The following is a 15,606-nucleotide window of genomic DNA, read 5'->3' on the forward strand; positions in this document are numbered from 1 at the left end:
TTGGATTAAGAAAGTGCATGGTCATGCCAATATGATTGAAGAGTTAATCATGATAAATGCACTACTTGATCGAGTGAATGGTCAAGCTATCACAAGGGTGGCACGTATCTCGCCTTGAGCTTGACTGGTATCGTGAGGCGAAGGGATCAGCGCATGTGTATATCAAGGTTTAGCCGATATGATCTTTTGTGTATACTCGGGAGTTAACATGTCCTGCTAGGGATCGCTATTGATTTCGATTTGGAAATGGTTTTTGAGTAATAGCCATTTGTACATGAACCAAACGGGTCACACACTTAATGGGTTGGAACAAAACATGCAAATTGGATTCGTATATGGGTTTGATTGGATTATGATCCATGAGGTGTTAAAGTCCTAAAGGGATTCCAACCTAGGAGCCCATTAGCGAGCTCTATATAAGGAGAGGCATGGGGTGGGGTGTGGTGAGGTTTAGCCACTCAAAAACCATAGCCACAACTTTCCACATGAACTCCCAAAACCCTAGCCGCGTGTGAGGTGCTAGCACATCGGCGCTCAACGTTTCTACCCGGTACGTGTGGATACCGTAGAGGCACTGTTGCTATTGTGATGCTAGTCTTCTCACTGAGTTGATCACGACGTGTTAAGGACGGGTCACCAGCCGTGACGCACTACTTGGCAGACCTGCTCGTTTGGTCGCGGAGCACAATGCAAGCACTCAGATCTGATCGGATAGCACGACACGATCACGCAGAACTGGTCAAGGCTGCGATAGACCTGATCGGGAGCTGGTTGAGGAACTGGTCACAGTGCACGACCACCTGCTCGGAGTTGGTCGAGCATGACCACCTACACGGGGCTAGTCGTGGATCTGATCAAGAAGCTATTCAAGGAGTTTTACGCGCACGACATTGGATCAGCCAACTCCAACTCTTCTTCCACTGCACTGCATGTCGAGTGGTAACGATCTATGATCTCCTACTAGCATAGTTTCCTGGGTGATTGTGGTAGAAAATTTTTGTTTTAGGCTAGCGTAGCCTACCCATTCCCCAACACTTCCATCAAAGGCTTGCATCACTTCGATGATGAATTATGTAGCAATTCAATAGGAGCATGTGCTTTCTAGGGTGTTACTTTTTATAATCATAAGGGTTTACAAAGGTGTGCCTTGGTAAAATCCTCACACCCTAGCGAAGGGCTCCCCTATGAGGAAAAGAGTACATCACTTGTACACAAATTAAAATGCTTAATATAAAAATGCATGGAAGTAAAGGACTTCGCCTACTACTACAAAGTTCTCTCTTGAGGGGTAAGTCTTTGACGTTTTCAACACTGTCATTTCGCTTTTCCTTCGATGATCGTCGATCTCAGACCTTGCATACTCCTCCATTTTGTTAAAGAGTTCATGCACACTATGCGGCCTCTTGTGTGTCAACTTTCCTGCCAGCAGCCCTCTTCTGATGCCTTGGATAGTGGTATCAATAATCGTGTCTTCGCTCAAGCCTTCGCATGACATCGCACATGTACGAAGTGGCACATATAATCTTTCAGAAACTCTGACAGCTATTGTTTTACTGCGAAGAGATCTCTAGTTGTGTCTTCTCTACTCGATTGCCTTGGAAGTTACAGAAAAGGGCATCACACAACTGCTCCCATGAGTATATGGACCCCGGAGGTAAGGCAAAATACCAAGATCTTGCTATCCCTTTTATCTCCAGCACAAAGGCCTTCGCCAATGTTGAGTCTACTCCACTGGCAGATTCAACCGCCACTTTGAAACTCATGACGAATTCCCTTGGGTCTAATTCTCCATCGAACATAACCACTCTAGGCATCTTGAAACCCGAAGGCCATGGTTGGTTCTGCAAGCCAATGGAGAGTGGTGATTCTGGATCGCCTGAGCACGACTATGTCGAAGATCGTGCACACGCCATACTGTAAATGCTGATGAATAGGTGATGACATTCCGTGCTTATTCGCCCTCTCATTGTAGCATGTTAATTTGGGTCTTGCATTTTCTCTAGAGTTCTCTTCCAAGCTCACTTCCTAGCTCTCTAGCATACGCCTTCCAACTCACTTCCAAGCTCTCTAGCATATGCTTCTTTTGTGTGATATGTCTCTAGGTCCTTAGCTTCTACGCGTGCAGCTATTTCTGTTTTGGTCTCTTCTTCATCTTCATACTCCTCGAGTTGTACGAACTCCACGACACAAGAGGCCTTCCCCGTCACAAATGTCAAAGCTTCAAAACGAGAGCAAAGGCCTTCCTCAACCCTCTGCACCGAGGCATTTGCATCTTCCTGGTAAGTTGGGTCTTCGTGGTTTCAACCCTCACCATTTGTCACCACAACCGTCTTGCATTCTTCTTGGACCTCTTTGTCTGCCTCGGTCACGGTGATGTTTGGCTCCACAGCTGTCGAAGGGTTGGTCACGATGGCACCCCCCCCCCCTCTGGAAGCTGTTGCATCTGGTGCGATGATTCTTTGACGCCCTTCAACTTTTCCTTGGGTTGCATGTCTTCACAATCCGTTTGATCCCCATGGATGGTGCAACCTATTGGAAACTTTTGAAACAGAACAAGGGGCCTTCGGCCAACTAGGGTGGTCTGAAGGCAAGGTGAGAGACACTGAATGGGGAACTATGTACCGCAATTAATGTCACACATCTTTTCGTTTATACCCAACCATTCCACCCTATTTATAAGCCATGCCCAACAACTCAATTACAATTACGATAAGACCCCTCTAACGGCCACATTCTCAGCATATTCGAGGGCAATGTGGTATTATTACTAAGTACATCTTCCCTATTTACAGTAATACACTTCTGGGTCTTCAGTTGCTAGGATCAGTTTCGCCTCCGCCATACTCTCGAAGGTCTACGGCCGATGGCACCTTTGGAGCACCCTCGGTCATCTTTCTCACAGCACCATGAGATAGTCTTCGCCGTGCCTCTAAAGGCTTGTCGAGGGCTTCGCCCGTGATGGCACCTCTAGCGTCCCTTCAGTCGATTACCTCGCAAAGCCCATTAGAGATCCTCAGTCAACTCCCGAAGGCCCACCAATGGCTTCCCCGATATAGTCATCCGGACATGCTTCAGTCATGCTGAGCATCCACAAAGTACCTTCGGCATGTCCAAAGGGTTCCTGCAACATGTCAAACCCACAACAACTGCAAGCTACTAGTAAACAGTGGTCGCTAAGGCTTTTGACCCTTTTCCGAAGGGGCCTGTGAAACCATCCCGCAACACTATTGATTTTCAAATTTTTCAATGTGATCAGTTGTTGGTTGTGAAGATTAAACATCTTGAGAAACGTCGTGAAAATTGTCAAACCAAACATTTGGGTCTCATTGTGCATCTTGTTTCAGTCATAATTTAGAGTCAAACATAGCTTTTCAATTTAGTAGAGCTTTACAGTACAACAGAAGCTGAATGGGTAGACCTAAGCCCTACAGAAAACATGAATATGGACAAAACCTTAACTTTCTACTCTTAATTGCCGACATCGACGTAGTTGCCTTTTGAGTCTTCATCTTAATTTCAACAAAGTAAGAGTGGTACATAAGGTACTCAGTAAGTCCTACCTCAAGGAATAAAAAGATTCATAGACGTGGAACAAGGATAAAGCTATAAAGTCGTTAGGTTTTGGTAGAAAGCCATTTTTAATGCAGGAGTTTAGTTTGCAAAGACTATTTTGAAATAGGTTAGCAAAGTAAAGTTGAGTTTAAGATTTTGGAGTTTTTGGCCCTCGAGGAGATATGATCCATCCCGCTACTTCCTAAGTTCAACATTTGGTGGACACCCTATCCTCACCAACTCAAGGCACATAGCCTTTACTTTTTGAAAACACAGGCACACTGCCTACTCATAGACCAAGGATGTACTCACACCTTTAAGCAGATCATTAAGACCAAACCATAGTGTCGTCCATGACCATAGACATGGATATTCGAATAAATTTACACTCTATAAATGTTACACAACTTTGCCCACTCGATATGCACATAGCCACACCACCATCATGGTTAGAATTAGCATAATGAGACATAACACCTTCCCAACAATACCATGATATCCACCCACAAGACTACTCACAGTCCGAGTCTTCTCCTGGTCCCTATTGCAACTCCTGCAGTAGGGTGGATACTGAACTACGCCAAAGGGGTTGAGTCAAGTCATGCCCATAAAGAGTGGGTGGTTGTACTGTGGTCGCTAGGTGAGATGTTAAAACAACCAGTCCTTATGCAACCGAGGTGAGTGTCTCCCAACAAGAACACAACGTAGGTGAACCTTTCTCCCAAGTTAGTCCCTCCATCATGGGGTACCTTAGTTACCCCGTCAAATCAGTCTTTAGAGTTTCTTTAACACCATTCACTCACACCACCAAGTGCACACACATTTCGAAATATGTGATTAACACCAGTATTTATCATGATTCAGCATTTAAGCATGGCATTGCCTAAGCATGTTAGTAAACAAGCAACCGTCCAAAAAATTAATATAGTTGATGTTGGGTACCTTCTAGGGTTTCAACGATAAACGGTAAATCAATTGCAAGGCATAGCATAAACAAATTGGGTCATAACTATCTTAGCATTTTAAATAAACCTTCTTTAAGCATGCATAGTATTATACTTCAAACAAGGTTCTACTGGTTGTGTTTGAAAACATGCGTGCAATATGGTCAAAGGTGTAGGACTTGCCTTTGCAAAAATCTTCTTCTGCTCCTTCCTCGTAATCCGGGTCCTTGAGGTCTTCCTCAAATATTCCTTCTTCTAACATACGCAAAATAACGTTGATAAGCATTTGATTGAGATAATTTACACAGATTCCTAATGAGGAACAGACACTAAGAAAGGCTATCTAGTTGCTCTAGAGAGACATGCTCTACTGCTAGCTACTGTTATTTGAATATGAAGCATGAGCTCCAAGTTATTAATCTACTCTATTAGGTGTACTAGGTGCGGTTATCTAGCAAAAACTAGATCAAGTAATCATTGTAGATATTATCTAAGTTAAAGAGAAAGCTTGTTTAAATTATAACTAACTTAAAGAAATTTTACAGATTAACTAGTTGTGGGTTGGCTACTAAGGCTTCCTATGAGTTCAAGAGTGCAAGTGTGTCATTTTCCCTAATTAATATTTATCTAGCATTTTACCTAATTATAAACTATTTATTTAATAGCTAATTCAATTATGAAACTATTTCTTATTACTGGTTAAGTTACTATTTAACCTAAAGAAATTGTTTTTATCTATTATAAACTATTAAAAGCTAGGCACTAAGATTTCCGTTTTATCCTAAAACATGGCTCTCTTAATTTATCTACACTTAGAACTATTACTAAATTTGCAGAAAAGTATATTTCTAGGTATATGGCAGCACGCACAAAAAGTAAATAAACTACATAGTAAAATATAAATAATTAAAAAATATGAAACTAATGTGATTAGATAGAGCTTGATTTTAGATAAATATCAGTGGAAGAATCGTTGAAAATGGAGTTATGAGGGAGGAGAAACGAGCATCTTACAATTTGCCAAGAGATTATATCTAGAAAAAGGAAAGGAAAGAATATTCAATGAAAATGGATTTTTGGATAATATTTTTGGAAATCCAGAAAAGGTATTGTGGACTAGGTCCACGGTACAATGATGGTTTGACTCGATTAGCTTAGCTTGGCTTGGCTTGATGGCTCGTCAAATTTGCTCGGTGGTGGGGCCCCTGTCAGCATGAGAGAGAGAGAGAGAGAGAGAGAGAGAGAGAGAGAGAGAGAGAGAGAGAGGAAATAAGGAGGCGGTCGGCTTCTGCTCGACTCGGACCGGATCGAGAGAGGGTGAGAAAGGGAATGGGAGGGCGGAGGTGACGGTCGGTGGCCAATAGGGAGTGGTGGTGATTGGAAAACGAGATAGCGACGGTTTGGATCCAGGCCAATTTATGACAGAGGGAGCTTCAGCAATGTGGCTCAATTATCGGCTTGGCCGAGCTAGGTTTAAGGTTCTCACCGGTGGTGATAGTCTTCAGCAGATGGGGTTGACGGTAGCAGACGACAACTTTGGTGGAGAAGAAAGGAGAGAGGGGATGATGGCACTGAGGTGCAGGAAGACAAGGCTCGACCGTGCTTTTATAACCGAACAAGGAGAGGGGGGAGGCGGCACGGCATGGCTATAACGCGTCGTGCGAATCGCACAACGTGTGCGTTGGATCCGTGGAAGGCGGAGCGGAAAAAGGCGCTGGTGGGATGGGAACAAGGGGATGATGGTGCAATGTAGGGAGACGTGGGAGGGAGAAAGAGAGAGGAGGGAGCAAATGAGATTTCTTAATTAATTTTTTCTTCTTGATTTTCCGGGTGTGACAAAAATTGTGCCACCTGAATAGCTAATTATCCGTTTAAATTAAAAGAAAATTGAGTGATCCATCTATGATCGCGCACATGATCAATCATATGCAACTAGAGCCTTCTGCTATAGCATTATTGCTTACTACCGTCTACAGTAGTTCATGTTTCCTGATGAATATATTTCTGGTGCTGTTGGATGTCTTCTTTTTTTTTTATAACTGTTAAGAGTCAAAACTTTTAATATCACCTTTTCTTTAAATGCATCAATTCGAAGACGCAAAGAAAGGGTCTACCGCATTCATTCTATTGCGCTCATATGTGCTTACCTGAGAAAAGGGACGATCCAAGTGGGGACAAGGTGTACAAATGTACACCCAAATTTTTCAGAAATGGTATTGTCACCTTCAATTCTTCAAACTGTTATTACTAATTTTTTGTTCATAGTGCTTTAATCATAATTTCCAAATGAAAGACAAATTGCATTCCTTGTACTTAATTTGTGTGATCATGTGGCATGCAGTCATTTACATTTTTTGCTGCTGATGCATGTGATCAGAAAAGGTGCAAAATTTACGATTCGTGGGCTGGTTGCGCCAGGCGGCGAGCCAAGATGCTCCGCAGTCCCGCCGTTGCCCGAGCTCACACCGACCAAGATGCTCCGGGCTGTGTAAGCGTCGTGCCGCCACCTCTCCGAGCTGCGTGGCACATTCCATCGAACAGGTGTCTTGCACTGCTTGTTGCTATGTCCAGGCGTCCAAAATTCATGTTCCAAAAATACGCTAAACCATCTTGGTTCCACAAGTTTCATGCCAATATGCACTTAACTTTAGATACAGAAGCACAGCAAAAACAAGCATGAGTGCGAGGGGGGGGGGGGTCACGATACTTCTATCAAGTGCATGGTCAGCAACTACGAACAAAAACCTTACAGAAATAACAAGGCATAATCAAGTAAATGTTCAACATACTAAGGTTACCGGCCGAAACAACTTGTTACCGACAACAGCAGACTCGAGGAGATGAATTTCAATCCACTAGATCCTCCAGGGAAGTAGGATATGGTGTAGTATGCAAGAGCCAGAACCTGGGGAAAAAAAGAAAGGTAAGCGTGAGCCTGAAAAGACACGCACAAGAGCACGAAGAGATATTGCAGTCGTGCCAAAAAATTTAAAGCTTCTTAGTCGTGTATTTGAACCTCGACTTGGTCCTCCGAAACGATTAGCTCGATCAGGAACCTAGTCGTCCAGGGACGACTTGCCTGGCAGGAGGAAAGAGCAAGTTGGGCTTGATGTGCTTTTGGCCCATTAGGGTTTAGATGATCTGGACCCATATATATAAGGAGATGTGTTGTGCTCTGCCTCCTCTCTCTCAGTCTCTCTGCATATAGCCGCCGCCCAGGACACAGCTCGAGCGGGAGAACAAAATTTCTCCCTCTCAGGCCAGCTCGCCGTCGCGCTTGCCTCTGGCTGGTGGCCAGCCCCCCATCGCTGTTTCTCCTCCTCTCATGTGCCTCTCCCTCTCTCTCCAAGTGCCCCTATAGTCCCTGAGCTGTCGGTCCTAAGCTGCACCTGCAGTCCGTGCAGTACTGAGCTCAAGCAGCCGCACTGCAAGTCTGCCACAGAGCTGAAGCTGCTGCTGGTGCTGGTCCTCTGATACAACATCTGATGCAACAGAGCTGAAGATGAGCTGCTTCTCGTCCTCCTCCGATGGTTAGTATACCTCCTCTTCCTCCTCCATCTTCTTGAATCTTGCTACTTTGCTAACTGATGCTCTGCTCTCAATAGCTGAATAGCTGATGCTCTGCTCTAATTTCAATAGCTGATGCACTTCAGCTTAGATTTTTACAGATATTTCAGTAATTGATGGTCTCATTTAAGTAGTTGAATAGCTAGTTAATGCTTTGCTCTCATTTCAGTCTGGATAGCTAGTTGATGCTCTGATCTGCACTTGGTAGATGCTTTGCTCTGCTCGCAGTAGATGTTTACAGCTAGCAGTTAGATTTCGAGTAGCTGATGATTTGTTGTGTGCTCTCAGCCTCTAACTTAGATTCTTTGATGATTGTGTACATGTGCAGATCAGCGTGCACTGGTGCAAGTGGTGTTGCCTGAACCTGAAGCAGCTAGTTCTGATGCTGCTACTGACCCAGGTGCTGCTACTGTCTCAGCTTCCTCAGCTGCTCCAGATAATGCTACTGCATCCCTAGTAGCTAAAGCCACAGCTGAACTGTCAGCAGATCTTGCTGCCCTAGCTCAAGATCCTAAGAGGAAGGCTTGCTCTAAAGACCCGGGATGGAAGTATGGGTTCTGGCCAGAATTAGGGAAGAAGGAACCGGTGCAATGCATATTCTGCAAAAAGATAGTAACTGCAGGAATTAAAAGATTCAAGCAGTACCTTGCTGGGGGTTATGCTAATGTCTTGGTTATTTTGCTACTCCTAGACATGTGACATTTCCATTTGAGAACTTGTTTAATTATGTACTTGCTGGCTGCTAAGGTTGCTGCCTTGACAGCTTAATTATTTGTTCTGTTCCTTCATGTTTCTTATATGCTCTACTACTCTTAACATTATTTTACATGTCTAATTGTACAGCTAATTACTTCTTTCTTTGTTGTTTCAGCAGTAAGTCAACAAGTCAGCAAAAAGCCAAAGACAGCTGCTCTGGACAAGTGACCATGCTTGATGCTTGCTTTGTTTACCAATTTATATAATGTTTTTGTGCAGTGTGCACTGATGCTTATGCTGCTGTAGTAGTGTAGCCTAATAGTATAGTACTGATTACTGAATTAGTACAATTTATAGTAGTGATTAACTAGTTATATAGATATACTATAGTACACGGTACATCCTGGGTAGCAGGACAACTTTACTGCTCGACTAGCCGACTAGCCACTGACTAATCGGACCTAATCGACGACTAATCGCACTTAGTCGCCTAGTTGGTACCCTTACGACTAGGCTCGACTAGCCGATTTGAAAACATAAGTCTTGCAGACCACATGGATTCCTGGTTCAGAATAGCAGCCTGTTCTAGATATGGGAGGAGATGAAATTGCGCATAAAGCCCTAAACCAATTGACCAGCATACCACAATCTATCGAAATTCGAAAAGATATAGACAAGCCCAAAGTTTAGCCAAGGGAAGGACATACCTGAAGGATCGAGACTATCACGGAGAGGAAATAGCTGTGAAGCACTATAGAAACATAAATTGTGCCAACCATGCATCCAATAAATCCCACTGTAAATGGTAGCCTCTGAAAAGCAAAACAGGCAAATTCTCCATCAGATATACATGCAATCAAAGATCTTGTGGGGATAAAAAATATTGTGCTGCACACTGTTTAAGAAAATTGAGGCAATACAAGAACCATTGCAAAATTTTACAATAAAAAATAAACATTAATTGTTTCATTACTCCTATTTCATATCAACATTATGCATACATGACCCTTGCACAATGCATATGAACCTACCGGGGCACTTTGGGTTTTCCAACTAGAAACCGGAAAGAATTGTAAATGTTTTGCAGAAAGTAAAAAACCACTTAATAAAAATGGAAATGATATTATCCCTAAATATTTTTTCTTGCTAGCTAGGAGAAATAAAAATAAAAAACATCCGTGCATCAGCACAAAGCACCTGTTGACAAAAGACAACAAATTTCCAAACAATGCAGATCAGCAATTGCACTAGAGTCAAGGTGTACTCGTTGACATGCATCCCAGTAACTTGCAGTCACATATGAGAAGGTTCAACCATATACATATGAAGCTGAGATAGTGACAGGGAAGATGTAGTTTATGACAATGTGAAGCAATAACACAATATCCAAGTAGGGAGCATTGCTGCAACAATAAACCCACCAACATGAGCACCTCGTCCAGATATTCCACAGGCTCAGCACTAGAGTGGAATCACTAAAGGCACTTAGTGAGCAAGAGTCGAAGTAGGTACAGAATTCACTGTAAACTATTGGATGAAGAAGCTGACCATTTAGAGGTGAGTTCACCATGAAGATATCGATCACCATGAAGATATCGATTTGGCCATAGGAAGGAAAGTAATTTTGTTGAAAGGTTAAGGGATGGAAGGGGTTGGCAAAAAAAATGCCACAGCATCTTTTTTTTTTTGACCCAATTCAGGCTAATGCAAGTGATTCGAGCCAACAGATGCATTCCTCTCAAATCAATCCAGACAAATTCTTCATACTTAAACCTTCAGTGTTTCTCTGAGTAGGTCGGATTTTCCATGAGCCATTGGCCAAGAAAAGGGTGTGTTTGGAAGCCAGGGTTTAGTTGTTTTGTCTAATCCAAGAATATAAGGTACAGCTCAGGTATACTATTTAAACAACAGACTTTCGCAAAGCTTTATTAGAAACATAGGATGGTCAGAAATCTTTCTGGATTGAGACAAAAAAAAATTATGATTTTATAGGATTGAGCTCCGATATATTTCCGACTCAAAAGGCATATATATTTTACACTTAGTAAGGATGAGATAAACGATGCTCAGATGCCTTTTTTCTATTGTACTAGTTACATGATAACCCGAACCAAGAGCAGAGGCAAACAAAATAAGTTAAGAAAAGGCCTTCCCGATCTGATTGCTAAAATTTGATAAGCTTCCCCCCGAATAAGACCACTGGCAGTGTAGACTTTAAACAATGGAGCAAACATAGCAGCAGCAGCAGCAGCAGATTACCTCCTTGGAGGTCATGTGGGCGAGCTGGTTCGCTGGCCCCTTGAGCGCGAAGAGCGAGGCTATGATGAGGGCGCAGCCTAGCGTGAAACAGATGGCGAACTTCTGCGGCATGAGCACCATGACGGGCAGGAAGAGCGTGAAGGCGATGAAGACGAAGAAGATGCCGGTGGCGAGGAAGAGGCCGAAGTACATGAGCGCCTTCCCCGAGGGGAAGCTGCTCGTTGCGCTCTGGAAGCTCCCCGGCAGCTCCCGCACGCCCTTGGTTACACTGCAACGCAATCAGCGGGTCAGATCGGATCGGAGAGAGGGTGAATCAGATCTGAGGACTTGGGTGGGGTGGGGGCTCACGAGCTAAAGGTGCCGGAGACGGTGTCGTTGGCGGTGCGGACGGCGGCCTCGATGTCGAAGGGGAGCTGGGAGGCCGAGGAGGAGGCATCGGAGCGGGTGGCGGCGTAGGAGTTCCAGTCGGCGAGGAGGGACGGCTGCGACTCAGCCCCGGCGGCGGGCGCGGAGGCGGTGGGGCCGCCGGTGAACCAGGCCTGCGCCGTCTTATGCATCGCAGCGGCGGCGGTGCGAGCTCGAGGGTGGATTGGGCGAACCGGCGGAGGCCGCGGCCCTACGAGTCGCGGAGGCGGTGACCGGAAGGAATTGGGATGAAAACGATGAGAGTCTTCTGGTTTTGTTTTCGTGCTTCCGAAGATTTCGAATTTTCGATCTTCCCGTTTATCGTTTTGTATTTGGGGAAATTGCTCTGGTACTATTAGATTTGTATTTAACTAAAGTATTACTTCTTCCGTTTCATAATATTTATCTATGATCCCAGAAATATCTATCTCAAATTATTTATCTAATGTGATAACCATTGATGTTTTATAGTCTGTTTTTCGGTTATGCACTTAAGTATATGTATGCATTTACTTAAAAAGCTGTTGAGTTGCTCACTCTCATTCTTGCATTGATTAGGGGTAGTATAATCATCTTTATGCATTTTTTATTCGATTTTAGTATTTCTTAGTTTATACGTAATGATAGGCATAAACAAACATTGCGAAATGGAGGTAGTATTAATATATTTACGACATGTGAGATTAAATTTTATATGTTATTAAAATAGTTTAGTAGTATTTTATAAAGTAAGAGAGAGCGTGGTGATGATAAGTTTAAATGACACCCGCATGATCACATGAAGCTTCGAAAAGAAGCAAGTTTTATATTTATGATTCAGCCTATAAGTACTTTAAATATTATTATTTTTGGTATTACTAACGTTGAGACATTCAAATCGGGACGTTAACATTGAACGTTTCGGCAATCATTGGATTGGAGTAGACAGTATTCTTCTCGTCCAACTTCGATAGAAAAATTCAACCACAGCATTTTGGCAAAAATTCGAATTTGTATAATATACGTGAGTGTATTTAATGAAATAAATAATATTTTTCTGTATTTACGATTTTAGTATCTGTATTCGGTGTACGGTGTATCGGAAATAGTTTTTGGGACACGGTGTGCCGAATACACTGTATTGGGGGTGTGCCGAATACCGGTAAAAGTGTATTTCGGCACACGGTGTGCCAAAAAACAAGTGTATTTCGGCACACGGTGTGCCGAAAAATCTATTTTTTTCTGTGTGGTCGGTTCGCTTGCATCATCTGTTATGGGTACTTTGTTATTTCATGTAATTAGCAACTTTCAACTAAATTTGAAACGAGTTGTTAATTTAATTATCATTTTATCTCGGTGATTTAGCACTTCATTTTATGTACCGGTGTTGTCGGAGGGTGAACTCCTCAAGCAGGGATCCGGAGGGACCCCCTTTCAGATTCGGCCGGGGGATGATTCTGAATCTGTTTTGCGGGTGAAATAAATTGACGTAAATGCGATGCAGGTGGAATGGAATGATCGGATGCAGAAATAGTAAATGCACAGGAGGTCTTTTAGACAGGTTCGGGCCGCACTGAGCGTAACACCCTAATCCTGTGTGTATGCTATAAATACTCTGAGAATGTCTCTCAGAGATGTTGCTGGTTACAAAAATATTTGTCTAGCCTAGAGCCTCGGGCTCCTTGTTCTTCAGTGATCTGAGATTCTGTGCTTGTACTGAACCTCTGTCTTCTTCCTCTTAAATGCAGCAAGCGTGGAGGAGCAATTGGAGGTGACAGGCCACACGCCCTCTTAAATGCAGCATCAGGCCTTTCACTGGTTGACACCTCACCGCTGGACCTCTGTGGGGGCCACCGGCGAAGGACTTCTGAGGTCCTCGGGGAACCAAGTGCTCGGGGGTCACTGTTCACAGCCCCGAGCACTCTCTCCCGGATATGCCCCTTCTTGGTCCTCGGGGAACCGAGTGCTCGGGGGGCCACTGTTCACGGCCCCAAGCACTCTCTCCCGGAACTGGCTGTTCGGGTCCTCGGGGAACCGAGTGCTCGGGGGCCACTGTTCACGGCCCCGAGCACTCTCTCCCGGAACTAACTTCCCTTGTCGTCGGGGGACTTGAGTGCTCGGGGGCCATTGTTCACAGCCCGGAGCACTCTCTTCCCGGCACTTGGTCTTCTCGGGTCCTCGGGGAACTCGGGTACTCGGGGACCACTGTTCATGGCCCCGAGCACTCTCTCCCGGGACTTAGTCTTCTTGTACCTTGCGGAGGTGATCCTGTGGGAGGGCGCCACGTGGCACACTGCTAAACTGGCCTCGGGACTCAGGGACCCCTGGTTCTTGTGTCACCGACAGCAGCCTCCGGGCCCATTGGCAGGCGATGGCCCAGAGACTGCAGATGGGGCCCTCGTCTTCATCGAGGCCGATCCCAGCACCGGCGCCACGTGGCCTGCTTTTAGGCGCTGGTCTCTTTGGCCCAGGCTTCTGGTACGGCCCAGCGGGGAGCCAAACTGACGTGTGTCCAACCGACTCCCGAGGCGTGTGATAACGAGGCGGGCGGCGTGCGTGGCAACCGCGCAGATCGAGGGAGATTCACCTGGCGCCCGCGCCGAACGAGGAAATTCATCTCGTCGAATGCGCCGCGACAGGCGTCGTTTGAAATCCCTAGGATATAAAAGGAAGAGGGGAGCGAACCATTGCCCCTTTACGCCATCTTTGCGATCAAGCCTCTTGCCTTCTTCTTCTTCCTTGCGCTCGAGAGCTCTTACCCTTTCTCCGGCCCACAGCGCTCTTCTTCTCCACCCGTTCCAGCACACTCCCCAGCACCGACAGAATGCCAAAGGCAGGGAGCAGCCGCCGTGACAAGGGTCACGACAGCGTGCTGTCGGAGTCATGGATCGTCAATGAGGAGGGGGCGGAGAAGGTCCGGAAGCTGATGGTGCCTGAAGGCCAGCGGGAGGCCTCCGTGGTGACGCCGGTGAGCTTCTCGCCCATCACGGACCAACCGGAGCGCATCGTCGTCTTCGTCTCCTTCGTGGCGGCCGGGCTGGTGCCGCCATTCTCGACGTTCTTCCTTCAAATCCTCGACACGTTCGGCATCCAGTTGGTCCACCTGAGTCCAAACTCGGTGGTCATCCTGGCGATATTTGCGCACTTCTGCGAAATGTTCGTGGGAGTGCCGCCTTCGGTGGCGCTGTTCCGCCACTTTTTTGTGCTGCGGCCGGCCGGGAAGAAGAGAGGTTCCTCCACCGCGGACGTCGCGGCAGCGCGCCGCGGAGGTCCTTGCGCCGAAGCGGCTGGTCCGTGCTCGGGAGGAGGCCATCGCGCAGCGCGAGAAGACTATGGAGACCGCCCAGGCAGACTTAAAGCGGAGTCGCGCTGAAGTCCACCGTCGGGAGAAGGAGGTTACGGTCCGCGAGACTGACGTTGAAATCACGGCGACGGGTCAGGACGCCCGGGAGGAGTAGCTTACTCGTCGCGAAGCAGAGGCCGCCTCGGCGTCGGCGGCCCTAACTACTCGGGAGGAGCAAGCCACAAAATGGGAGGCCGAGCTGGCCGCCTGGGAGCGGGCCCTTGCTGCCCTCGCCAAGCAGGTGAAGCGGGGGCAAACCAAAGCCCTGGCGACCAGCAGCGTCCCGACCAGCGCAGCCGAGGGGTTAAGCCTTGAGGAGCGGCTGCAAATCGCGAAGGATGAGCTTGAGAACGTTATCGCTGAGCGGGCCAATGTGAAGCTGATGATGCGAGACATCCTTCGGTCAGCACGGAGGTCTGTGAGGGTGGCCGGGCTCGGGCGAGTCAACGTGGGCGAGAAGGGGATGGACCAAGAGACCATCGGCCACATCGCCCTCAGCTTCAAGGAGATCAGCTGGCGCCTGAAGGCTCTTCCCCGGGCTGTGCAGGAGTTGGCATCCCGGGAGGGGCACGCTCTGGCCCAAGTGGTGGCTGAGCATGTCCTGGCCTGCTACCGGAGCCGAGACCCCAACTTCTCGTTGGAGCTGGTCCGGCGGGGGGTGGTCGAGGCCGAGGAAGGGGCCACCCGGGAGGGTGTCCAGGGCGTCGCCGCCGAGGTGGCGGCGTGCTTCACGCGGGAGCCGCCGACGGTACCGAGCAGTGGCAGCAGCAGCGAAGACTCCTCGCTGCCTTCAGAGCCCGCAGACCTAGATTAGGCTTTTGTCTTTTGTTTTTTGACTTGTTGTAAAAATGGGAGTGATCC

The 15,606-nt window shown here is 46.5% G+C and overlaps 2 protein-coding genes across 2 annotated transcripts; one reads left to right on the plus strand and one right to left on the minus strand.

Moving 5' to 3' along the window:
- Positions 1 to 6,775: 6,775 nt before the first annotated feature.
- On the minus strand, positions 6,776 to 11,724 carry LOC133926696 (protein transport protein SFT2-like). The gene is made up of 4 exons (XM_062372720.1): positions 11,367 to 11,724; positions 11,019 to 11,286; positions 9,467 to 9,571; positions 6,776 to 7,401 (listed from the first exon to the last, which is right to left on the minus strand). Exons 1-4 carry the CDS (start codon positions 11,573 to 11,575, stop codon positions 7,291 to 7,293), a joined length of 693 nt encoding a protein of 230 aa, XP_062228704.1. The 5' UTR covers positions 11,576 to 11,724; the 3' UTR covers positions 6,776 to 7,290.
- Positions 7,445 to 9,137, plus strand: LOC133926697 (uncharacterized). The gene is made up of 2 exons (XM_062372721.1): positions 7,445 to 8,026; positions 8,392 to 9,137. Exons 1-2 carry the CDS (start codon positions 7,999 to 8,001, stop codon positions 8,760 to 8,762), a joined length of 399 nt encoding a protein of 132 aa, XP_062228705.1. The 5' UTR covers positions 7,445 to 7,998; the 3' UTR covers positions 8,763 to 9,137.
- Positions 11,725 to 15,606: the final 3,882 nt, after the last annotated feature.

This window comes from Phragmites australis, chromosome 8, assembly GCF_958298935.1.
Source record: "Phragmites australis chromosome 8, lpPhrAust1.1, whole genome shotgun sequence".
Taxonomy (NCBI): Eukaryota; Viridiplantae; Streptophyta; class Magnoliopsida; order Poales; family Poaceae; genus Phragmites; species Phragmites australis.